The 26162-nt window shown below is 40.0% G+C and overlaps 1 protein-coding gene across 1 annotated transcript in view; it reads left to right on the top strand.

Moving 5' to 3' along the window:
• The window catches only part of LOC124594418 (solute carrier family 22 member 7-like), a 148588-nt gene that overhangs the window by 78371 nt on the left and 44055 nt on the right, over positions 1-26162 (top strand). Inside the window, exon 7 of the mRNA XM_047132792.1 lies at positions 24357-24571. Coding sequence (XP_046988748.1) covers positions 24357-24571 — 215 coding nt within the window. The remainder of the gene's footprint in view (positions 1-24356; positions 24572-26162) is intronic.

Below are 26162 nucleotides of genomic sequence, written 5' to 3'. Positions count from 1 at the left end.
GTACACACTTTGAAGCGTCATAGAAAATTTATTTCCCGTTCTACAATGTTAAATTTCTGTAAATGTAAAGCTTAAAGTCCAATTGGAAAAATAAATGTACTTTGCAAATGTGATTAATGTTCAAACTGGTCGCCTTCAGCATTAATACATTTCTGAGTACAAGTCACCACTGATTCCGTACATCGTACCAAAGTGCCCAATGATATTTCTGCACACACCGCCTGAATTTCATTCCAAAGTGTGTCCAGGTTACGTGGTTTACTTTTCTACATCTCATCTTTTACTGTGCCCCATAAGAAGAAATCCAGCGGCGTGAGGTCTGGAGAGCGTGCAGGAAACTCGATTGGTCCCCTGCGTCCTATCCACTGGCCTGGCACATTGTGATCCAGGTATGCTCGTACGTCCCTATGATAGTGCTGTTGGGCGCCATATTGTTGGAAATAAAACTCATAATTACCGTATAATGCACGAATGGGCGCGAATATGGACTCGGCAAGCATTTTTAGGTACGTTTCTCCAGTAACAGTACCTTCAAAGCGGAAAGGCCATTTTTTTGACGCACCTTGTATAAGGACGTGGGGAGTGATGTGTTGTTGTTAGAGTAGCAGTAACAGCAGGCAGGAGAGCTCAGTGACTTCAGAAGTGCACTAGTCATTGGACATCACCTGAGTAACGGATCTGTCAGGGATGCTTCAAACCTTCTAAAGCTGCCCAAGTCGATGTTGGTGACGTGACATGAAACTGAAACATTAAGGAACAACCATAGCTACACCAAGACCAGGCAGACTACATGTACTGACAGACTGGGACCACCTAGAATTGCAGAGGGTGGTTGTAAAAAATCGCATGAAATCAGCGGAAGGAATCACTCGCGAATTCCAAAGACAGCAGATAGCACACAGAGGGTGCGTAGGTAGTTAAAAGGAATAGGGTACAGTGGTCGACCAGCTCCTCATAAGCCAAACATTCCCGTGGTCAGGGCCAAGTGACACATTAGATGGTGTCAAGAACAACGCTGTCGACCACAGAATGACTGAAAACAAGTAATGAGCGCATGGCATTGGTGGCCAGGAGACCCCTCGCAGGGAGGTTCGGCCGCCGCTCCACAAGTTCTTTAGCGCCACTACGTCGACTTGTGAGTGAATGAGGATGAAATGATGATGAAAGACACACAACACTCAGTCATCTCGAGGCAGAGAAAATCCCTGACCCGCCGGGATTCGAACCCAGGACCCCGTGCACGGGAATTGAGAACGCTACCGCAGGACCCCGAGCCGTGGTCACTGAAAACAAGTGATTTGGGATGATGGATCACACTGTACACTGTGGCAATCCGATGGATGGGTTTGATTTTGGCGAATGTCTAGAGAGCGTTACCTGGCGTCATGTGTGCTGCCAACAATGCAATATGAAAAGAGTGGTGGTTAAGGTATGGTGGTGTTTTTCGTGGTTAGGCCGTGATCCCTTGTTCTGCTGAAGAAAACGCTAAGTGTGAGAGCACCTCTGCTTAAGAAAACGCTAAAGGCGGGAGGGTGTAGACGCATTTCCTGAAATGGCTGTGCTACTCACATCCCTAATCAGAACCCAGCGGAACACCTCTGGGTCGTTGATTTCGCTCCAGACGCCAGCGTCCAGCATCAAAACCTTGTCTAATATCGGCTCTTGAAGAAGAGAGAGCGGCCATTCCTCCGCAGATATTCAGACGCAATGAAAAACATCCAGCATAGTTGAAGCTGTCATAAAAGCGATCATAGACACACCCATATTAACTCCTACCAATAGGTGTCTGGATACTTTCGATTAGATAGTGTATTTGGAAAGCGACAAATGCATGAGAGTTTTCATTTTCATCTTAACCACTTGTTTGAATCAGCCCACCCTAATACTTACATTTTTGTGAGTAGCTTAAGAAGTATACAAATAGAGTATTACCTCCAACTAAATAGTGACCGCTCTGGTTTGATACCAAAAGCTGGTAAGGAAGACAAATATTTCACCAGAACGAATCTGTAAAACAGTGAAATGGTGAAACTGCTCTACTTGAAGTGTGATTCGTACTAAATGTTATAGCTAGCTTGCAGTATCTTGTGAATAAAAGTATTTCCAATTGAAGCTCGCTTTCTGTTACTTTATTTTCTTAAATTAACTTTTTGTCGTCTTATCAGTTACAGTATTTAAAATAACGTTTTACGTTTTTTAAATAGTATAATAGAAATATCATATTACTCTTTAGCTTAACATAGCTACATTCCTTGATAGAGCTTAAAAACGTGTTGCGGGAGTGGCCAAGACAAAATAACAGATCTCTTGCTAGTTGTGCAGTTCTTGCACTGGCCATAGGGGCAGCTTTGGCTAAATGGCCGAGTTCAGGTGTTGAGCAAATACGTGGACAAGTAAAAAATTCTATGCATAGCTTGGTGAGATAGTGTTAATATGAACGAAATGTTGGACGTACGTTCACGCAAGCTGTAATAACGAGATAGGTTAAATTTCAACTTTATCTGAATCACAGGTTTTTTTTCTTTTTTCTCATACTGTTTTTCAAAGCAGTCGTGTTGTGTACTTTGTTCAAATGGATAAATTGTAATATTGTGCCTACATGAAACTACATGTTTTGGGTGGCTTTTCGTAAACGTAAATTTATCTGAAGTTGTTATAAGAAGAGTGCTCATTCGTTATTCACAGGTAAGTAATACAAATGACCGTCCTTCTCTTGAAGATGATCCAAGTAAAGCTTGTCCCAGAACTGCGAGCACAGAGGAAAACATGTAGCCAAGCCGAGTATGGTACTGAGCGATACTAGATAAAGGGAGAAAGAATAATAGTACAGAGTACAGTTCATTTTTCATAAAGAATAGAAAGCTTTATGCAGAATGGCTGCTGCATCTGTTGAACATTGACCAATGCATAAAAGAATTTCTGTGAAGTGTTTAAATGTTTTTAAATAAATTTCCTAATTTCCTGCACCAGTTTCTTACTGTAGATGAAATGCGAGTTCACAAATTCACACCGTAAACGAAGCAGTCGTTAAAGTAGTGGCTGGAATCCGGTTGCCCAATAGCAGAGAAAGCGAAATAGATTTCATCTACCAGGAAGATTAGGCCCGTGTTTCCTGAGATCGAAATAGGTTATTCTTACTGATAACCTTTCAGATAATAAAACATTAACTAGCAGATACGAGGGTGGTTTGAAAAGTTCTCGGAATCACCACGAGAAGTCATCACTAGCGCAACGAATTGTTCACATGATATTCATTGGATTGTTGCCTGTAAACACGTGCCACGCCAGTGCTCTTGGAAGAGAGCTGTGGCGGTAACGCAGCTCTGGTGTTGTTCCCGTGTAGTGGTTTGCGACGATGGAAAAAAATCAAGATTCGAGCAGTGATTAAGTACTTCGTAAAGAAAGATATGAAAGCAAAGGACATTCATGCTGATTTCCAGAATACACTGGGAGACTCTGGTCCTTCATATGCAACTGTTGTCAGGTGTGCAAATGAATATAAAGTTGGTCGGGAGAGCTGCACAGTGGTCGGCCAAGCTGTGTCACTACTCCAAAAATCATTGCAAAAATGCACAAAATGGTCATGGAAGATCGCCAATTGAAAATTCGTGAAATTGCTCGTGAAACGAAAAAATTATCCGCAAGATGGGTGCCATGTCTCTTGACATCAACACAATTAGTGCCCGCACCCATGTGTCATCACCATGGCAGAGTTACACAAATTAAGGTATGAACTGTTGCCACACCCACCTTATTCACCTGATATGGCTCCGTCAGACTTCCATCTCTTCCAAAAACTGAAATTTTGTCTTGGTGGACGAAGATTCACTTCAGACAACGAATTGATAGCCAGAATTGAAAACTATTTTGCAGACTTGGAGGAAACTCATTTTCAAGATGGGATCAAGACACTGGAACATCGTTGGACTAAGTGCATTAATCTACAAGGAGACTACATTGAAAAATAAAAAAAAGTTTCAGTGATGTAAGTACTTTTTTTCTATTCTGTTCTGAGAACTTTTCAAACCAAACCTCGTATTTAGCAAACGTTTTGGACACACTGAAAGAAAAATATGTGATAAGAGGTCTGGACTGCAAACCAGAAATCATCTGTCTTCAGGGCGGTGCACTTGTCTACAAGATGCTTTGAACATGGGAAAAATTAGGAGTTTTAATTACGTACTGTTAGGACATCTACCTACACAGTACTGTGATGTGCATGTAACAGAGCGGGCAGTAGGGTAAGTGGCCGCATACCATGTGACGCTCCAGCCTGCAGCGGCGTTTTGCCACATCTGCCTGTAGTGTGCACTTTGGGATGCAACTAGAACATTTAGCGCTGATTTTTACACTACAGGCCATTAAAATTGGTACACCACGGAGATGACGTGCTACAGACGCGAAATTTAACCAACAGGAAGATGATGTTGTGATATGCAAATGATTAGCTTTTCAGAGCATTCACACAAGGTTGGCGCCAGTGGCGACACCTACAACGTGCTGACATGAGGAAAGTTTCCAACCGATTTCTCATACACTGGTGAAACATTGTTGTGATGCGTCGTGTAAGGAGGAGCAATGCGTACCATCACGTTTCCGACTTTGATAAACGTCGGATTGTAGCCTATCACGATTGGGATTTATCATATTGTGACATTACTGCTCGCATTGTTCGAGATCCAATGCCTGTAGGCAGAGTATGGAATCTGTAGGTTCAGGAGGGTAATACGGAACACAGTGCTGGATCCCAACGGCCTCGTATCACTAGCAGTCGAGATGACAGCCATCTTATCCGCATGACTGTAATGGATCATGCAGCCGCGTCTCGATCTCTGAGCCAACAGATGGGGACGTTTGCAAGACAAAAACCATCTGCACGAACAGTTCGACGACATTTGCAGCAGCATGGACTATCAGCTCGGAGACCATGGCTGCGGATATCCTTGACACTGCATCACAGACAGGAGTGCCTGCGATGGTGTACTTAACGACGAACCTCAGTGCACGAATGGCAAAACTTCATTTTTTCGGATCAATCCAGGTTCTGTTTACAGCATCATGATGGTCACATCCCTGTTTGGCGACATTGCGGTGAACGCACATTGGAAGCGTGTATTCGTCATCGCCATACTGGCGTATCACCCGGCGTGATGGTATGGGGTGCCATTGGTTACACGTCTCAGTCACCTCTTGTTCGCATTGACAACACATTGAACAGTGGACGTTACATTTCAGACGTTTTACGACCCGTGGCCCTACCCTTTTTCGATCCCTGCGAAACCCTACATTTCAGCAGGATAATGTACGACCGCATGTTGCACGTCCTGTACAGGCCTTTCTGGATACATAAAATGTTTGACTACTGCCCTGGCCGGCACATTCTCCAGATCTCTCACCAATTGAAAACGTCTGGTCAATGGTGGCTAAGCAACTGGCTCGTCATAATACACCAGTCACTACTCTTGATGAACTGTGGTATCGTGTTGAAGCTGCATGGCCAGTTGTACCTGTACACGCCATCCAAACTCTGTTTGATTGAATGCCCAGGTGTATCAAGGCTGTTATTACGGCCAGAGATGGTTGTTCTGGGTACTGATTTCTCAGGATCTATGCACCCAAATTGCGTGAAAATGTAATCACATGTGCAATGAATACACGTTTATCATCTGCATTTCTTCTTGGTGTAGCAATTTTAATGGCCAGTAGTGTATGTTACGTTATGCATGGGGGTCAGTCAGATGAAAACCGAACACCCGCCACATCGGGAGCATACAAAAGTATTACCACATGTGTTAAGACATTTATCCCACTGGGACAAGAGAAGTTCAGTTCCTGTTTCCTAGAACACAGGTGGATGCACAACACACCTATGTTTGCACTTCCACGTCTGACTGAAACCGACGTCCACACATGTATTTCTGTAGGTCGCCAAAGATTTGAAAATCATAGGGTGAAATATCTATACCATATGGAGGATGTTACATTGTTTCCCAACAAAATTACTGAATCATAGCCTTCATCTCCCTAGCAGTGTGGGGTCAGCATTATCATACAACAAGATGATTCCGTCCGACAGCATTCCTGCGCATTTTAACTTTATAATGCATCACAGTTTCTTGAAAGTGTCTTCATAGCGCTGCACATTGATTGTGGTTCCATACTCAAAGAACTGAACCAGCAGAGGGCCCTGGAGTTGATTATCTCGTTTCCCAGTGAAATAAAAGTTTTAACACTTTCGGTGACTACTCTTCAATGGATCCAGCAAGGTGGTGGCCCACCATGTAAACTAGAAGTTGCCCTGCTGCAGAGAATGGGGTTTGTTGTGGCATGCAGAATCAGGCCATCAACCCAGCATGGATGAAACCATTTACAGCAGCAGCAGCAGCAGCAGTGTTTGCCCACATAAGCAGAGGCAGGCAGCAGGGAGTTAGCCCCACACAAGTAAACATGCCTTAGCAGCTGCACTACCCTGGGCTGAAAAATGGGGTTGGAAGGTCACCAATGATTACTGTAAATGGTGTAGCCGACAGTTGCACAGTTGCATTTCACATTTCTTTACTTTCACTGTTCACAATCCCCCAATATTACAGTTATATGGCCAGTTAACTATTGGCAAATTTAGATAAGCCTCATTAATAGATTCCAGGCAAACATCAGCATACTGCTACAATAGTTTACTGTTGAATATCTATGAGCAGTAAAAACCTAACCACACAGTTCACAGTTCTTGCAGAATAATATGGTACATATTGAACAGACAGTGTAATTGTTTTAACACATGGTCTAACTGTGTTACACTTATTCCACTGTTAATTTGATGCATTGTTATTGTTCTAACCAGCACAGATCCCTCGGCTGAAAATCTGCCCTGGACTGACTGTCTCAGGACCAAAAGTCAGGCCTTTACATATCATCACAATAATAGGTACTGAAACTACACACATTGGTCAATGTTTAAGTTGCAGAAATTACAATTAAAACATAACTCATCCAATTAACTGAATATATCAAAAAAATTGTTCTTTTTAACAGTTTCTTCTACTACAAGAGCTAGGCTGAATTATTTGTTTAAATGATGAAATTAACAGATATCGTCATACAAACAATACTTTCGACAAAACTGGTCATTGCTTTGGAATTAATTAAGAGCTGGCCTTGCTAACATGTTTTCAAATGCAGCCAAATAAATACTTTAAGAATCTTAGTGATTCTTTTTCCAAATGTTTATCATCATGTTTTCAAATACAGCCAAATAAATACTTTAAGAATCTTAGTGATTCTTTTTCCAAATATTTATCATTATTACAGAATTTATATTTGTTTGTAAGCCAACAACAGAATTTAAGTCATGGAATAATTACTGATTTCACCCTGTAATGAAAGATATTGATTAGGAATAGTCAAAATAAATTTGGAAATTGATGATGTACACAAAACTAAGCACAAAACTAGATCTGGTATTATATTCTTTAAAACTGAGGGCCAACCTTTCTCTTTTATGAAAATGCAGATTATACTTGCATATATCAATAGCTATTAGTTAAAAGTGAAAAACAAATTTAAGGAGGCAGATGGTAAAACAAGAGAGGAAATAGAAAGATACCAGCATACTTTGTCACAATGTTAGTCATAAAATCTGGTTTGGTCCTTCATAATACAAGAAGAATATCTTGGGTTTTTTTTCCTTACCTAATTGTAGAACTGCTCAATAGAACCCACTCCCCTTGTTGATAGGGTGGTAAAACTGAACTTTTGTTACTTATCTTTATTTGCCTAGCAAGTGCCTTGAATTACACTGTTCCACTCTTCTCCATACGATTTTAAGTCTCTATTTAAATCCTTTGACTTTATATGAGTAATTACATACCAGTAATTTTTTTAAATTTGAATGTAGGGCTCATTTTCCCCATTCCACAACCGTTTTTAAGAATAAAGAATAATTCACACTGCTGATGTCTAAAATACAGCTCCTCATGTTCCTGAAGCTGTAGCAAGTCACCTCACTAAAATGTAAAAACATTGTTATCTTCTTTGATGGCTGTTGCATCTTCTACATCTCCAGCTGGACAGGGTGCCACTGTAAACCGATGGCTTAGTGATATTTATTTATTTATTTATGTTTTCTTTGCATGGAGCCATCATAATGATGGCTTTTGCAAATGTCAGACTTAATACTGTGGTTACATTTACATTTATAAAATAAACTATATTCTGTAGCTCTTGCTTCTTATGTCTATTTTTTACATTTATCACATTACAGCTGTTACAATCACTATCTTAAAATTTGTTGAAAGAATGTAAACATTTTTCTATTAGAAAAGATTTTAATTTTGTTTTAAAAACATTTCCTGTGTACGTTCTTAGAGCGTTTGGTAGCTTGTTATACCAAATCAAACCACTGATATACGGGCTTCTATCACTCATTTTTAACATTGTTCTGTTACAGAAATAGTTACATTTTGTTCTAGCGTTGTGATCATGTACATCACTGCCCTTGATAGCTTCTGTTGGTTGACTTATAAAAAATACAACTATTTTGAAGATGTACAGAGAATATATTGTCAGATATTTGTGCTGCACAAACACTTCACAATAAGAATCTCTATGTCCCATCCCATGTATATGTCTTATTGCTCTTTTCTGTAGTAGTAGTTTCTTTTTAAATGTACATCGGCTGCACAGCCCCATAGTTCAATTCCGTAATTGAGAAAGGGATAAAGTGTTCCATAATATACTAATTTCAGTGCTTGGCTCAGATCTATCTTTGCGAGTTGGCTGTGGAGATATATGGCACTACTGTCTTTTCCACATAAGAAATTAATGTAATATGTCCGCCGCAAATTTTCATCAACATATACACCCAGGAATTTACAGTTGCCGTTTTCTATTGCAAAGATATTACACACACTATTCATATTGTTGTGGTGAGAAATGTCTGTTTTAAATGTCAGTAGTTGAGATTTGGTGACATTCACCTTGAGTCCCTGATCATTGAAGTATTTTGTTACTTCTGTTACACCACTAGCAAATAGTCATCTCAATGTTGAGGTCGTGACAATGTGGCAAGGTGTTAACAGCTTGGGCAGCAAAGCAAGGGCTCCCGTGGCTGAAGCTAGCTGAGACTGTCAGACAAGGCTGTCTGCGTGTATGGCAGTGGGGAATGTCTTGACCACATTAGCCAGTATGACATGCTGTAGGCATTATTGGCTGACTGTGCATCAACTAACTCTCTTCTGACAGTTAACTCATGGTAAACATTGTGACAAATTTACAGCTTCCTTCATAGAATGAAAGGTGGTTATCAGCCAGTGAATGTAGTCATGAAGAGATGTCCTGTTAGTGCCAGAACAAAGTCCAAGAAAAAAGGAGAATATGAGAGATCTCACATCAAACCATTGCTACCTGAAAGATGGTGCCAGTGAGGGCTCAGGTCTAGAGCTGACGCACTTTGACAGCAGCCAATGATCAACACATGTTTCTTCTCCCACACTTCCAACTGGCTACCAAGAATGGATTAAAAGTAAGCATGCTGTCAGTGGATCACACTCCACAGGAGCAAACAGTCTTTGCTTAAATGACAATCCTTCACTGCACATGGGTCAAAACGAATTGCATTTCAATATTGCAGACAAAAATTTAAGTGAAAAATTAGAAATAAAAGTTTTTAATAGCCCCTAGATTGGCTAGGAAACCTGCACAGCTGCAATATATACTTTAGGATGATGTAAACAACTTGGGATACCTTAATTGTCAATAAACTCATCATTTGAAAACACAGCTTGAAGAATAAAGTGTTATTTACCCTATAAACAACCTTTTTGTGTGAAATGATGAATGTATATTTATTTCCACCCTGGATATGAAAAATAAATAATAAAAGTTATTGAAAAATGTGTGTTTCCTTTCCAACACACAAACTTTTCACCTCCCTGTGTAGGTCATCTCTGTTATAAAAAGCAGATTTACAAATGTTGGGTTCATTCTAGTATCACCATTGAATATTAAGCACTCTGTTGTTGGTAGCTTCAAACCAGAGGTATGAATAAGTGTGTGTGTGGTGGGGGGGGGGAGGGGGGCGTGCGCACATGCATAGCGATTGCTGCACATCCCAACAGTGAGTGTTGTATGCCTTGAAAAGTGTGACGCATTGAGACAGACTGTTTTATGTTGAGGCAATAACAACTATGGTTGTATTCTGACAGTTTGATGGAGAAACTATTGAGTACTTTAGTGTTATTTTGTGGCTGCGCTTAATGTTTTAAAAGAATGTACGTAGACTCTCATTGAATGATGAGTTTTACTTTGATATAGTATGTATAAACTCTAATATTTATTCTTGTTATTGCTTTTAAAAGAGTTTGTAAATTGTTAACAAATTGTGCGTTCTTTATAAATTTGCAGTGCTACTGTATTTGTCAGTCCTAATGTTGGCACTTGTTGCTCTATTGAAGAGAAGAAATTAATGCCCACTGATGATAAATTATCTTTTCTACATTTGTAGTATTACTGCATGTAAAGTTTTGAATGAATGATGGATGTAAAAATTGCTTTTAATAAATGAATATGTGAGCAAACTATTATTTTGTCCTCATTATCTAACCTTGCCCTGGTTTTTGGCACCCATTAACACCCTGCATTCTTACTGAAAATCACTACAGACATAAAAATCATGTGATAATTATAGCTGTCACTATGTAGTACCATTGATACTAATCTTAATACAATATTGAGGAAACCTACTAAGTATTATCCATGTTTAACAATTTCAAATCATGGAGAAAAAAGCAAGATGGCTGCTGATACATGAGCATACTACAACTTGCAGAGTGTAAATAGGCAGATACCCACTGCCATGATCATTTCAACTTCATGTAACTGGACTTAAATTTGAATCAGCGTGACATCATTGAGATTCTTATCAACCTACCGATTTATCAACAGAAAACATGGAACTATTGACATGTTACTCATATAATCCAGATTATGTTGAGCACCATAGCTCACACTAATTTTAATAATTAATGAAAACTACCTCACCTATATTATACACATTACTGTACATTCTGGCCCAAGATGTGAAGTTGGTGGCACATCATGAGATGTGCTTGGTTGTGTATACAAATGGTATGTGTTTCTCTTTTGCTGATGAATGCTATGGCCAAAAGCTTTTAACTATGTCTGTCTGCAACTTTAATGTGTCTTCTTTACAGTAAGTAGCAATCTGTCTTTTCCCACAATGTTGTTATTACACTTTTATTGTTTTAGGACCAGTTTCATTCATTTAACAGCTTCAGGTTGTCGAATTTTGTTAAAGCCATGACAGAAATATTCTGGTTGTCATATGTGACATTGAAGACCAAATCCAAAAGCAGTTATCATAAAGCAACTTCCTGGCAGATTAAAACTGTGTGCCGGACTGAGACTCGAACTCGGGACCTCTGCCTTTCGCGGGCAAGTGCTCTACTAACTGAGCTATCCAAGCACACCTCACGCCCCGTCCTCACAGCTTTACTTCTGCCAGTACCTCGCCTCCTACCCTCCAAACTTTACAGAAGCTCTCCTGCGAACTATGCAGAACTAGCACTCCTGAAAGAAAGGAAAATGCACAGACATGGCTTAGTCACAGCCTGGGGAATGTTTCCAGAATGAGATTTTCACTCTGCAGTGGAGTGTGCACTGATATGAAAACTCCTGGCAGATTAAAACTGTGTGCTGGACCAAGACTCAAACTCGGGACCTTTGCCTTTTGCAGCAAGTGCTCTACCAACTGAGCTACCCAAGCACGACTCATGCCCAGTCCTCACAGCTTTACTTCTGCCAGTACCTCGCCTCCTACCCTCCAAACTTTATAGAAGCTCTCCTGCGAACTACGCAGAACTAGCACTCCTGAAAGAAAGGAAAATGCGGAGACATGGCTTAGCCACAGCCTGGGGAATGTTTCCAGAATGAGATTTTCACTCTGCAGTGGAGTGTGCACTGATATGAAACCTCCTGGCAGATTAAAACTGTGTGCTGGACCAACACTCAAACTTGGGACCTTTGCCTTTCGCGGGCAAGTGCTCTACCAACTGACCTACCCAAGCACGACTCACGCCCCGTCCTCACAGCTTTACTTCTGCCGGTACCTCGCCTCCTACCCTCCTAACTTTACAGAAGCTCTCCTGCGAACCATGCAGAACTAGCACTCCTGAAAGAAAGGAGAGCACTTGCCCATGAAAGGCAAAGGTCCCAAGTTCGAGTCTCTGCCAGGAAGTTTCATATCAGTGCACACTCCGCTGCAGAGTGAAAATTTCACTCTGGATTTATCATAAACATTCTTCTGACTGCCTGACAGAAGTATGGTAAGCAGACACAGCATTGTGCATACAATGTGCAGTTTTTTGCCATACATCTGCCAGGTGGTCAGCAGAATGTTTATGATCAAAGGTTTTGGGTTTTTCCTTCCACATTTCATGTGACAACCAGACCGTTTGTGTCATGACTTCAGCACAACTCCATAACCTGAAGATCTCCAATGAATGAAACTGTTTGTAATACAATAAATGTGTAATAACATAGTGAGGTGGTTTTTGTTAATGATTAACAATGACACATTGAACATTTTTACATCTAACGAGGGCACTGCCAGTAAGGAAAACATCATCTCTGGCTGTTTGATCACTTGCAGCGAGCTAGCAAGCCAGTTTTAGCCCAAATTGTCACAAGCTCACTCTAATTCTCAGTGAAGCATCTGATTTTATGTTCTGATCTAATTAACATTTCCCTAGATGGCAGTGCTACATTTACGGTGTCTGCCAGATAGCAAAGTAGACTGTTGTTACTGTGGAGCAAGTCAGTTACACCTGTGTATGAGATTGCTAGTGTGAAATTAGCCTATGCGTCAGCACTTATGGAATTGTATACTTATTCAACCATGTGATCTCATTTTGACAATAGTTTCCATCACTTTTTACTAATATTGACATACCTGTGTGGTTATACAGCTGTTGGCCTGAGTTCAGTTTAATCTTTGTGCACAATGAATTAGTTGTGTGAATTTTTCTTTCATTTCCTTGTTGTTCAACATTGTTTTATTGTGAACTTATTGACTTTTTTTCATGTTGCAACGTACTTATGAATGTGTAATCAGAAACTGTAGCTACAAAGGAGTGAGCCACAAAAGAAGGTCATACTGAATCAAGGATGCCCATACAATAGTTTTTAGGGGGGGACCTGGACCTAGGGTATGGTACATTTTTAACATTTTGGGAGACAAATGGCAATTTGTAGGTAACCAAAAAATATTTCAGGTTTGACCATATTGAAAACCTCTTTAATACCAACTTTTAAATTGTTTTCTTGAAATAAAAACACCTGAATAGGCTACATTTTTCCTTTTCCTGAGAGCTCAGGGGGAGGGGAGTATGGTCTCCCCTTGCCGATAGGTATGGGTTCCCTTGTATTAAATTGGCTCATCTATGTGACATTTATGACTGCACTAGGATCAGCAATGGCCAACCATTTTTAATGAGCTAGCCATCAATTATTGTGCAAAATTTTAATTATATCTCACAATTAATTAACTAATTGTTGCCGTATTTCAATCTGTTCACTGCCATGCATTCTGTTTCTGTTCATATGACTGGTTTTATTATGTTTTGTATTTTAAATTTTTACACAGTAAAATGTCATTCTCTTGATTTGCTGAAGTTCTGCAGTGGAACATAGAAGTACCTGAACAAATAAGTATGAGCCATGTGATGTCATTGCTTCTTCTCAAATGTGCTGTGTGTGCAAGCTCCTCCTCTAGTTGACATTTTCCCACAATGTGGTGGAAGTCTACTTGCAGTGGGTAGCAGTGAGCTGTATAAACATGCTCACTGCCTCTCATACATACGACTGTCATGAATAGTTCTGCACACAGTACTCAGTGACTGTAATTCTGACTGTGATTTTATTGGTCCTGTAAATTACTTTTTGTGAACCTTATATCACACACACACACACACACACACACACACACACACACACACACACACACACACACACACACACACACAAAATGCACTTCCTCAGTATGTTGTGTGCTTTGAAGTACTTCCTTGCAAGAATACGAAACCCTCGAAACTGGAAAAACATTTATCAAAGAAATGTAAGTAAGTAAATCAATTTTTTCCAAGACAATAAATGAAAATTTTTTAAGTCAAAATCAGTGATGACGAAACCGACTTCTGGGAAATAAAATAAGCAAGCTACAATTGCTTCATATCGACTGTCATTATTGATAGCCAAAAAGGGGGCAGCTCACAACATATGAGAGGATATTATTTTACCAGCAGCCAAAATAATATCTGATGCTTTATTTGGTGAAAAGCACACAAGATAATTGATGAAATACCCTGTCAAACACAACAGGAAAGAGAAGGATTGATAAAATGTCAGAGTTTGTAAAACAGTCCATGATCACAGTTTTCAAGCAAAGTGACTACTTTCCACCTCAGCTTGAAGAAAGCACAGATATAACCAGTGTGGCTACTCTTTTAGCTTTTGTTATGTTTGAATATGGTGGGAGTACAGAAGAAGAAATGCTCTTTTGTAAATGTTTGCCAATGATAACAACAGGGGAAGAAATTTTTTAATGTCTTGATGGCTTTATGGTAGAAAATTAAATAGAATGGACAAAATGTATTGCACTGACAACTGATGGTGCCCATGTTATATCTGGCATTTACTCAGGTTTGACTGCCAAAGTTAGGGCATTTGCCCCTTCTGTTCAGTGGACTCACTGTAGCCTGCACCAAGAGGCCCTTGTAGGTAAAGGTCTGTCTGAAAGCCTTGGGAAAACCACTAATGACACAGTTAAAATTGTGAATTTCCTTAAATCTAGACTTAAAAATTCAAGATTGTTTGCCATACTGTGCAATGAGATGGGCACTGAGCACAAAACACTTCTCCCGTACTGTGAAGTACACTGGTTGTCAAGAGGGAAAGTGCTATCAAGATTATTTGAGCTTCGAGATAAGCTGAGAATCTTCCTGTTGGAGCACAAAAGTGTTGCAAAACCTGTGAGCTGTTTATTGGATATGTTAACTGATGAAAACTGGCTAATATGTCTTTCATACCTGAGTGACATATTCAGTGCTCTTAATAGCCTCAATTTATTGCTGCAAGGGAAGGAAGTCCACAAGTTCTACGTTCACAGTAAAATAGAAGCAACTATTAAAAAAACTTGAAAGATGGTCCACTAAAATGAAAGAGAGTTGTTCTGATGCATTCCAACTCCTCAATGATTTCTTAGAGACATATGGAATCAAAGTTAATGAGGAAACAGCACCTGCCACGAAGGAACATCTTGAAGCACTGGTCTCTAGTTTCAGGTACTTATTCTGAAATAATTTTACTTGTGATCACTTAGAATTGAAGTATTCCTTATTAAACATGTTTATAATTTTCATGTTATTCTTTTTCACCCAATACAGAAAAGTAATAATAAGTTCAATCACCTCCATTTTCAAAATGATAGATGGCCATCCCCACATAGTGAACTCAAAAGAATTTGATAGTTTCACATTGATCCCGCTGATAGTTGTTTGCTTATTCAGTAGTGTCACTTAATATTGATTTCTTGTTGTAGGTATTACTTTCCAAGAATTCCTGATGAACAGCTATGCATAAGAAATCCGTTTGAAGAGGACAACCTTAAAAATTTAAAACTGTCAGCATCTGCGGAAGACTCCTTAGTAGAAATATCATGTGATTCTGCATTGAAAACTTTATTTTAAGAATTAAGCCTAATGCCATTTTGAATCAAATCAAAGGGAGAGTATCGAGTGTTTGCAAAGATAGCTTTGAAGGAACTAATGGGGTTCACAACTACTAACTTATGTGGATGTGCTTTTTCTAGCTTGGTTTTAAAATTTTATATATATATATATATATATATATATATATATATATATATATATATATATATATATATATATATATATATATATATATATATATATAATGGAAGGAAACATTCCACGTGGGAAAAATTATATATAAAAAACAAAGATGAGGTGACTTACCGAACAAAAGCGCTGGCAGGTCGATAGACACACAAACAAACACAAACATACACACAAAATTCAAGCTTTCGCAACAAACTGTTGCCTCATCAGGAAAGAGGGAAGGAGAGGGGAAGACGAAAGGAAGTGGGTTTTAAGGGAGAGGGTAAGGAGTCATTCCAATCCCGGGAGCGGAAAGACTTACCTTAGGGGGAAAAAAGGACAGGTATACACACGCACATATCCATCCACACATACAGACACAAGCAGACATATTTAAAGACAAAGAGTTTTGGCAGAGATGTCAGTCGAGGCAGAAGTGTAGAGGCAAAGAAGTTGTTGAAAGACAGGTGAGGTATGAGTGGCGGCAACTTGAAATTAGCGGAGATTGAGGCCTGGCGGATGACGAGAAGAGAGGATATACTGAAGGGCAAGTTCCCATCTCCGGAGTTCGGATAGGTTGGTGTTGGTGGGAAGTATCCAGATAACCCGGACGGTGTAACACTGTGCCAAGATGTGCTGGCTGTGCGCCAAGGCATGTTTAGCCACAGGGTGATCCTCATTACCAACAAACACAACACAACCGTCCGGGTTATCTGGATACTTCCCACCAACACCAACCTATCCGAACTCCGGAGATGGGAACTTGCCCTTCAGTATATCCTCTCTTCTCGTCATCCGTCAGGCCTCAATCTCCGCTAATTTCAAGTTGCCGCCACTCATACCTCACCTGTCTTTCAACAACTTCTTTGCCTCTACACTTCTGCCTCGACTGACATCTCTGCCAAAACTCTTTGTCTTTAAATATGTCTGCTTGTGTCTGTATGTGTGGATGGATATGTGCGTGTGTGCGAGTGTATACCTGTCCTTTTTTCCCCCTAAGGTAAGTCTTTCCGCTCCCGGGATTGGAATGACTCCTTACCCTCTCCCTTAAAACCCACTTCCTTTCGTCTTCCCCTCTCCTTCCCTCTTTCCTGATGAGGCAACAGTTTGTTGCGAAAGCTTGAATTTTGTGTGTATGTTTGTGTTTGTTTGTGTGTCTATCGACCTGCCAGCGCTTTTGTTCGGTAAGTCACCTCATCTTTGTTTTTTATATATAATTTTTCCCACGTGGAATGTTTCCTTCCATTATATTGATATCATTAATTTGAATCCAACAATCACGTTTGTTATTGTCACTGTTGCATTTCGAAATCTTTTCTGTCGTCTTATTTTCCTCTTTCTGTTTTTGCCAGTAGTTTCACTTTGTATTCACCTTCTCCTTTTTACCGTAATCTGCTATACTATTTTATCCCGCCTATATATATACTCAATAATACGTAACCCACTTCCAAACCATAACCAAAAAAATTTTTTTGCCGCTTTCAGCACTACCGCCGCTATAATATCCACCGTTTCTAGTTCACAAACAGCTCTTTTCACCTTTTAAACAACCATTTCGGCCAGTTCTAATAACTTTCGCTTTATTTCCATTTCCGTTTTTCCGACATCACTGATCATTTTTAGCCGCTTCCCACAGGTTTTAACGCCATTATTTCTTCGTCAGACAATTGTTAGCCTCATTTTCATAATCTGCCACCACAATACCACTCCTTTTAATATACTACACGCAGTTTTTTCGAAATTTTCCCGAATTTCTCCGTCCTTTAACGTGTTTTGGCGGCAACACAACCAACTAACCTTTATGCACATCGTTGTCTACCAACCCAAGTCCAACATAGCCCAGCTGTAACCAACACCTTTTCGCCTTTTTTCATTCCAGATCTCCAGTTTCTTTCCGGTTCACCTTTATCTCTCCCCATATATTTTTATTTTCATTTTCATTTCACTTCATGTTACACTTTCCACCTTCTAATACCATGTCACCCTCACAACACCCCCACAATGACCCCATTAACTTTTATTTACATTCCCTCCGCAAACATGCCTTCGCCCTAGCCAGATTACGCTCGCATATTTTATTTTCTCAGGCTTGTCTGACATTTGGCATTACCCCCAAAGGCCTCACACTCAAAGTTCCCATCTCTGGCTGCAACCCTTCCTTCCATCAGTCCCTATACCAGTTCCAAACTGAACAATCCATTGCCCTCACCCACCTAATCCTTCACCTACACATCAACTCAGCCAATGAACACACCCGTCAACTCCTATCCTTAATAAAAGTCCTTAATCTTTCCTCACCCACATCCACACCGGCTGTTCAGAGCATCCTCCTACAGGCCAACCGTAAATTAGAACAGCATGCCACCCTCCACCTCAAAAAACTATCCAATCTCCTGGTTTCCCACCTCCGGAAAGGCAACTCACTCACCCTTCACAACCTTTCCAGCAAACCTCAACCTTCTCTCATTGCACACAAACCCAGTCTCTCCCATCTACTCAATCTCCCACTTCCAGCTCCACTCCCTCCAAAACCTCAAAATTCCGATCAACACAATCTGGAACCACAACACTCTAATTCAGTAGTTAACCTTTCCTCCAAACCTCTCTCCCAATCCGAAACCTCTGTCCTATCCAAAGGCCTCACCTTCAGCCCCACTCCCAGATTCAACCAAACAGCCCTCGTCAAAGATTTACTGTCCTACACTCGTACTCTCTGCTGGAAGTATCACTTTGCCACGAAGAAAAATGATCCTAATCCTACTCCTAATGATCCGACTCCTCAAGACACCATCCAAATTGAACCCTGCTTGGAACAGTTCCGTCCTCCGTCACAGCGGGACCCACCTCCTCTTCCTCAAAATCACCCTCTCCAAACCTTCCAGGAATTTCTGACTTCCAGCCTTGCATCTCAATCCTTCTTAAAAAACCTTAATCCTACACCCAACATCACCACTGCTGAAGCCCAGGCTATCCGTGATCTGAAGGCTGACCGGTCCATCGTCATTCTTCCGGCGGACAAGGGTTCCACAACCGTGGTACTTGATCGTCGGGAGTATGTGGCTGAGGGACTGCGTCAGCTTTCAGACAACACCACATACAAAGTTTGCCAAGGTAGCCCCATTCCCGATGTCCAGGCGGAGCTTCAAGGAATCCTCAGAACCTTAGGCCCCCTGCAAAACCTTTCACCTGACTCCATCAACCTCCTGACCCCACCGACACCCCGCACCCCTACCTTCTACCTTCTTCCTAAAATCCACAAACCCAATCATCCCGGCCGCCCCATTGTAGCTGGTTACCAAGCCCCCACAGAGTGTATCTCTGCCTACGTAGATCAACACCTTCAACCCATTACATGCAGTCTCCCATCCTTCATCAAGGACACCAACCACTTCCTTGAACGCCTGGAATCCTTACCCAATCTGTTACCCCCGGAAACCATCCTTGTAACCATTGATGCCACGTCCTTATACACAAATATTCCGCACGTCCAGGGCCTCGCTGCGATGGAGCATTTCCTTTCACGCCGATCACCTGCCACCCTACCTAAAACCTCTTTCCTCATCACCTTAGCCAGCTTCATCCTGACCCACAACTTCTTCACTTTTGAGAGCCAGACATACCAACAATTAAAGGGAACAGCCATGGGCACCAGGATGGCCCCCTCGTACGCCAACCTATTCATGGGTCGCTTAGAGGAAGCCTTCTTGGTTACCCAAGTCTGCCAACCCAAAGTTTGGTACAGATTTATTGATGACATCTTCATGATCTGGACTCACAGTGAAGAAGAACTCCAGAATTTCCTCTCCAACCTCAACTCCTTTGGTTCCATCAGTTTCACCTGGTCCTACTCCAAATGCCATGCCACTTTCCTTGACGTTGACCTCCACCTGTCCAATGGTCAACTTCACACGTCCGTCCACATCAAACCCACCAACAAGCAACAGTACCTCCATTATGACAGCTGCCACCCATTCCACATCAAACGGTCCCTTCCCTACAGCCTAGGACTTCGTGGCAAACGAATCTGCTCCAGTCCGGAATCCCTGAATCATTACACCAACAACCTGAAAACAGCTTTCGCATCCCGCAACTACCCTCCCGACCTGGTACAGAAGCAAATAACCAGAGCCACTTCCTCGTCCCCTCAAACCCAGAATCCCCCACAGAAGAACCACAAAAGTGCCCCACTTGTGACAGGATACTTTCCGGGACTGGACCAGACTCTGAATGTGGCTCTCCAGCAGGGATACGACTTCCTCAAATCCTGCCCTGAAATGAGATCCATCCTTCATGAAATCCTCCCCACTCCGCCAAGAGTGTCTTTCCGCTGTCCACCTAACCTTCGTAACCTGTTAGTTCATCCCTATGAAATCCCCAAACCACCTTCCCTACCCTCTGGCTCCTATCCTTGTAACCGCCCCCGATGCAAAACCTGTCCCATGCACCCTCCCACCACCACCTACTCCAGTCCTGTAACCCGGAAGGTGTACACGATCAAAGGCAGAGCCACGTGTGAAAGCACCCATGTGATTTACCAACTGACCTGCCTACACTGTGATGCATTCTATGTGGGAATGACCAGCAACAAACTGTCCATTCGCATGAATGGACACAGGCAGACAGTGTTTGTTGGTAATGAGGATCACCCTGTGGCTAAACATGCCTCGGCGCACAGCCAGCACATCTTGGCACAGTGTTACACCGTCCGGGTTATCTGGATACTTCCCACCAACACCAACCTATCCGAACTCCGGAGATGGGAACTTGCCCTTCAGTATATCCTCTCTTCTCGTCATCCGCCAGGCCTCAATCTCCGCTAATTTCAAGTTGCCGCCACTCATACCTCACCTGTCTTTCAACAACTTCTTTGCCTCTACACTTCTGCCTCGACTGACATCTCTGCCAAAACTCTTTGTCTTTAAATATGTCTGCTTGTGTCTGTATGTGTGGATGGATATGTGCGTGTGTATACCTGTCCTTTTTTCCCCCTAAGGTAAGTCTTTCCGCTCCCGGGATTGGAATGACTCCTTACCCTCTCCCTTAAAACCCACTTCCTTTCGTCTTCCCCTCTCCTTCCCTCTTTCCTGATGAGGCAACAGTTTGTTGCGAAAGCTTGAATTTTGTGTGTATGTTTGTGTTTGTTTGTGTATCTATCGACCTGCCAGCGCTTTTGTTCGGTAAGTCACCTCATCTTTGTTTTTTTATATATATATATATATATATATATATATATATATATATATATATATATATATATATATATAGTTATAATAGAGGGAAACATTCCACGTAGGAAATAAATATCTAAAAACAAAGATGATTTGACACACAAACAACCACAAACAAACACACACAAAATTCAAGCTTTCGCAACAAACTGTTGCCTCATCAGGAAAGAGGGAAGGAGAGGGAAAGACGAAAGGAAGTGGGTTTTAAGGGAGAGGGTAAGGAGTCATTCCAATCCCGGGAGCGGAAAGACTTACCTTAGGGGGAAAAAAGGACGGGTATACACTCGCACACACACACACATATCCATCCACACATATACAGACACAAGCAGACATATTTAAAGTATATATATATATATATATATATATATATATATATATATAAACTTTGCATGAAAACGATTTACAACTAAAACTAACAAGCTTCAGTCCAGATATAGAAAGTGTCATTAACATCAAGACTAAACAATCCCACAATTCTCATTAAGTTCACCACTTAATTTGTATGAAATAAAATTCTTATGGGCCAAAATATTGTTTCTTTTCTTTAATTATGTTCTCTTCACCAGTTTCAACATTGTTACTCAGAAAAGCACTTTTTCATACAACACTAAGTTCAGTCTCATATTATATATAATTTTTATATCTCTATTAACTACTGTGTAGTGATTGTAGTTGTAGGTATACATATGTATATACTGGGTCAAAAAAATGTTTCCAGAAAAATAGTGGGTCGTGTTACAAAAAAGTTTGGCAACCACTGGCCTATAATATTGTTCCTAACTGACCATGATAATAATAATAATAATAATAATATTAATAATAATAATAATAATAATAAAATTTTATTGTCATTTGGCTGATTACAGCCATAGACAAAGTCAAGAGCATATATTTCTACATAAACTACAATATTGATGTAAATTGGTTCACATAAAATAGGTACACATTAGAATGCAGTATTTTCATCTTCAAAAAATTCGTCAGTGGTGTAAAACGGATTGTTCACTAGTAGCTTGTATAATTTAGCTTTAAAAATATTTACAGGCAGTTCTTTAAAGTCAGCACTTAGTCTATTAAACATCCATAGTCCAAGAACTAGGTAGGAGTTCTTTGATTCTGATAATCTATGATATGGCACGTCTACAGATATTTTACAGATGTGACTAATAAAAAAAATTATTTCACTTTCTTATCTTATTGTGCCTAAAATTCATTAGTCTCAGAGAAAATTAGTAATGTCAGCTTGTATACTCCAACACTGCTATAGAATTATTTTTTCATCAGTATTTTTTCAGGGTTTCAGCAAAACCATTCTCTGTTTTGAGATTGCAGATTTCTTGGCAGAGCTTTCATTGATTTTGTAGCAGAATATTGAAGTCCTTTACCAAATTTTTGTTGCTTATGTGAAAGGCAAGTCAGTTGTTTTCTTTTTCTTGTGTTATGGATATGAATAGTCTCATTGGTATCCAGATTTGTGATGTCTTCATATGCAGGCACAATGGTCTTGAACACATTTACAAATATCCGTATCTACATACATACTCCACAAGCCATCATACAGAGCACGGTGAAGGATATACATGTAGTGACAATAATCTTTTCATTATTGTGATGGCAGAGTTTCCTCATATTGTCATTCCTGATTGGATATATGATTCAGCAGGGACCATGATATACAAAAACTTTTGAAATGCATATTGAGACAGTTGTCTCATTAGAAATAGCTGCCATATAGCATAACTTGCTGAAACCAGTGTTAATCTGTTGTTTACACTTTAGCTCACATCATTACACTTAAAGACTTAACTGAAACTATTTCTTTCACTCCTGTTTCATTCAAAAGTACAGATATGTGTTTTGTTTTATCTATTGTTGAAACCCTTGTGAATAGTTTTTTTTTTTTTTTTTTTTTTAGATTAATGATTAGCTCATTAATCCTGAGCCTCTCTCTCTCTCTCTCTCTCTCTCTCTCTCTCTCTCTCTCTCTCTAGTGAGTGTGTTTTTTCTCAAATGCCACAAAAGTGTTGGTTACACTCAGTCATGTCATCTGCATATAGTTACTTTGTTTCAGTTTCACATGTTTGTATTACATTGTTTACAAATAAATTTAACAAGATAGGCCAATTACAGGTCCTTGAGGAACTCCAAACGTTATGCTTCTATCACTCATGTATATATCTTCAAAAGTAACATATTGTCTTCTGTCACTGAAATATGTTGTTATCCAGTCTGCTGCATACTGTGCGATTTATTATTTTCAAAAATTGTTCAAATGGCTCTGAGCACTGTGAGACTTAACTTCTGAGGTCATCAGTCCACTATAACGTAGGACTACTTAAACATTAACTAACCTAAGGACATCACACACTTCCATGCCTGAGGCAGGATTCAAACCTGTGACCGCAGCGGTCATTCGGTTCCAGACTGTAGCGCCTAGAACCGCACGGCCACCCCGGCCGTTGGTTTATTATGTCAAATGCCTTGGATACATCAAGGAAAACTCCAGATATTTTATCCAAGGCCTGTACAAAGAATCCTGTTGAAACTTCAATTGCTGAATCTGTTGCTGTCCCTTATTTGGTACCAGTCTTGTGTTGGAATTTTTATATTTCAGAAAGCTTAGAGGTACAGCAATCTCTTCATTATACCTGTTTGTCACTCATAATTACCAATCTAGCCTTTTTGTAACATTATTGTAAAGCTCATCAAAACAGTTTTCTAACTCATTCTTAAGTATTTATTTTTATTTTTTATTTACTTATTCATCCAGTAAATCTCTACACACACACACACACACACACACACACACACACACACACACACACACACACACATTTTGCATGTTCTTGCTTCATATCTGTTGTACTTCACATGGTTTAACAATCCTACCACTGAACAGAATCAGTGAGAGTATTTTCCTTTATTTCTAAAGTTATCTAAGATAGCAACCATTTAAATAAACTATGTATTCCACAGCTGGAAGCAAACTCTCCTTAGCTTTGGGCTAACAGAATGTGTGTGATGAGATTGTCCACTTGACGTCCTTTTGCTCATCCCTTTAATGAGATAAAATTCATTAGTTCTGAAAGGAGTTCATTGCAAAATTGTCAGATTTGTTGTTCTACAGAAAACAGTTTGCTTCTTAGAACAAGACTCTTAATTTAAATTATTGGTGACAGTGCAAAGCTGAATGTGTGCCAAAAATATGTCACAGGATGGTGTTCGAGCTGGCATACTACAGCCTGCTACTAAATGTGACTAACTTGGAGGGTAACCCATTCATGAATTTCGCATGGCAGTCACTGGCAGAGTTCCCTGGATATGTAGCAGGTCGTTGGGTGGCTGACCACATGGGTCGTCGCTGGTCACAGGTGGGCGTCTCAGTTATTGCTGCCTTTGCCCTCTTCATTGCTGCTGCATTTGCTGCAGGTAAGCTGTTCTACTTTTTCCCAACATATACATTCTGTTAAGAGTGAAACCATCAGAATCAGTCATTTATAAAGAGATTCCTTCTAACAACTTTTTTACAGCACTCATTGAACAAAAATTGATGAAAGGTTTGAGAGATGCTAATCATAAACCTTTACTGCATTTGTGATACATATGGTCACCCAAAACACACTTCTTACCAAATCAGTCCTTCCACGTCTATAGTCTAAATATCAATAATAATATCTTGACCATTACAGCTGTGAGTTATTTTCATATTTTCTTCTTTTATTTCATTCAAATTCACAATAATTTGCTTCCATGTATGACTATGCAATGTATGAATGTGCTATCAATAATTTTTAGTGAAAGATAAAACACTCATTTTTATGCAAATATTCATTTATTTATTTATTTATTTACCCATCTAGTTCTGTAGGGCCAAATTGAGGAGTAAATATCCAAGGTCATTGAATGTGTCATACATGAAATTACAACCTAGAAGTAATAACCGATAAAACAAAAAGTTTAGGAACCCAGAAAAGGTCAGGCCATAAGTTTAAGTAAACACAATCAACAATATAATGTAGGAATCAGCTTAATTTTTCAAGTAACTTCTCAACAGAGTAGAAGGAGTGACCCAAGAGGAAACTCTTCAGTTTCAATTTGAAAGCATATGGAAGAAATGACAGTAAGGAATATATATATTGAGAGACCAATGTCAGAATACCCAGACTAGTGAACAGGGGTCGACAAGAGGTTTGCGAACTTACACCACTTATAGCCTGAATTGCCTGTTTCTGAGCCAAAAATATCCTTTGAAAATGGGAAGAGCTACCCCAAATTATAATGCCATATGACATAAGCAAATGACAATAAGCAAAGTAGACTAATTTTTGTGTCGAACAATCACTAACTTCAGATACCGTTTGAATAGTAAAAATGGCAGCAATACGTCTTTGAACAAAACGCTGAATTCGAGCTTTCCATGATAGCTTACTACCTAACTGGACACCTAGAAATTTGAACTGTTCAGTTTCAATCATCATATGCCCATTCTGCGAAATTAAAATGTTGGGTTTTATTGAGTTGTGTGTTAGAAACTGTAAAAACTGAGTCATACTGTGGCTTAGCATTAGTTTATTTTCTACAAACCATGAACTTATGCATGAAGTGCACTATTTGAAACAGATAAAATGCTGTACACAACATTCTTTACTACCAAGCTGGTGTCATCAGCAAACAGAAGTATTTTAGAATTACCTGTAACACTAGAGAGCATATAATTGATATAAATGAGGAACAGGAGTCACCCCCAACAGTGATCTCTGGGGCATCCCCCATTTGACTGTGCTCCACTCAGACACCAGATCATGCCATTCTCAGCACTGTTAATAATGACCTTTTGCTGTCTGTTGTTAAAATAAGAGGTGAACCAATTGTGAGCTGCTCCCCTTATTCCATAATTGTCCAACTTCTAGAGCAATATTTAGTGTCAACACAAGCAAATGCATTAGTTCAATCAAAAAATATGCCTAGCATTCAAAACCTTTTCTTTAATCCATCCAGTACCTCACAGAGAATAGAGAAT

This window comes from Schistocerca americana, chromosome 1, assembly GCF_021461395.2.
Source record: "Schistocerca americana isolate TAMUIC-IGC-003095 chromosome 1, iqSchAmer2.1, whole genome shotgun sequence".
Classification (NCBI taxonomy): Eukaryota; Metazoa; Arthropoda; class Insecta; order Orthoptera; family Acrididae; genus Schistocerca; species Schistocerca americana.
Note: the sequence above shows the minus strand (reverse complement) of the source record. Positions and strands in the feature narration are given on the sequence as shown.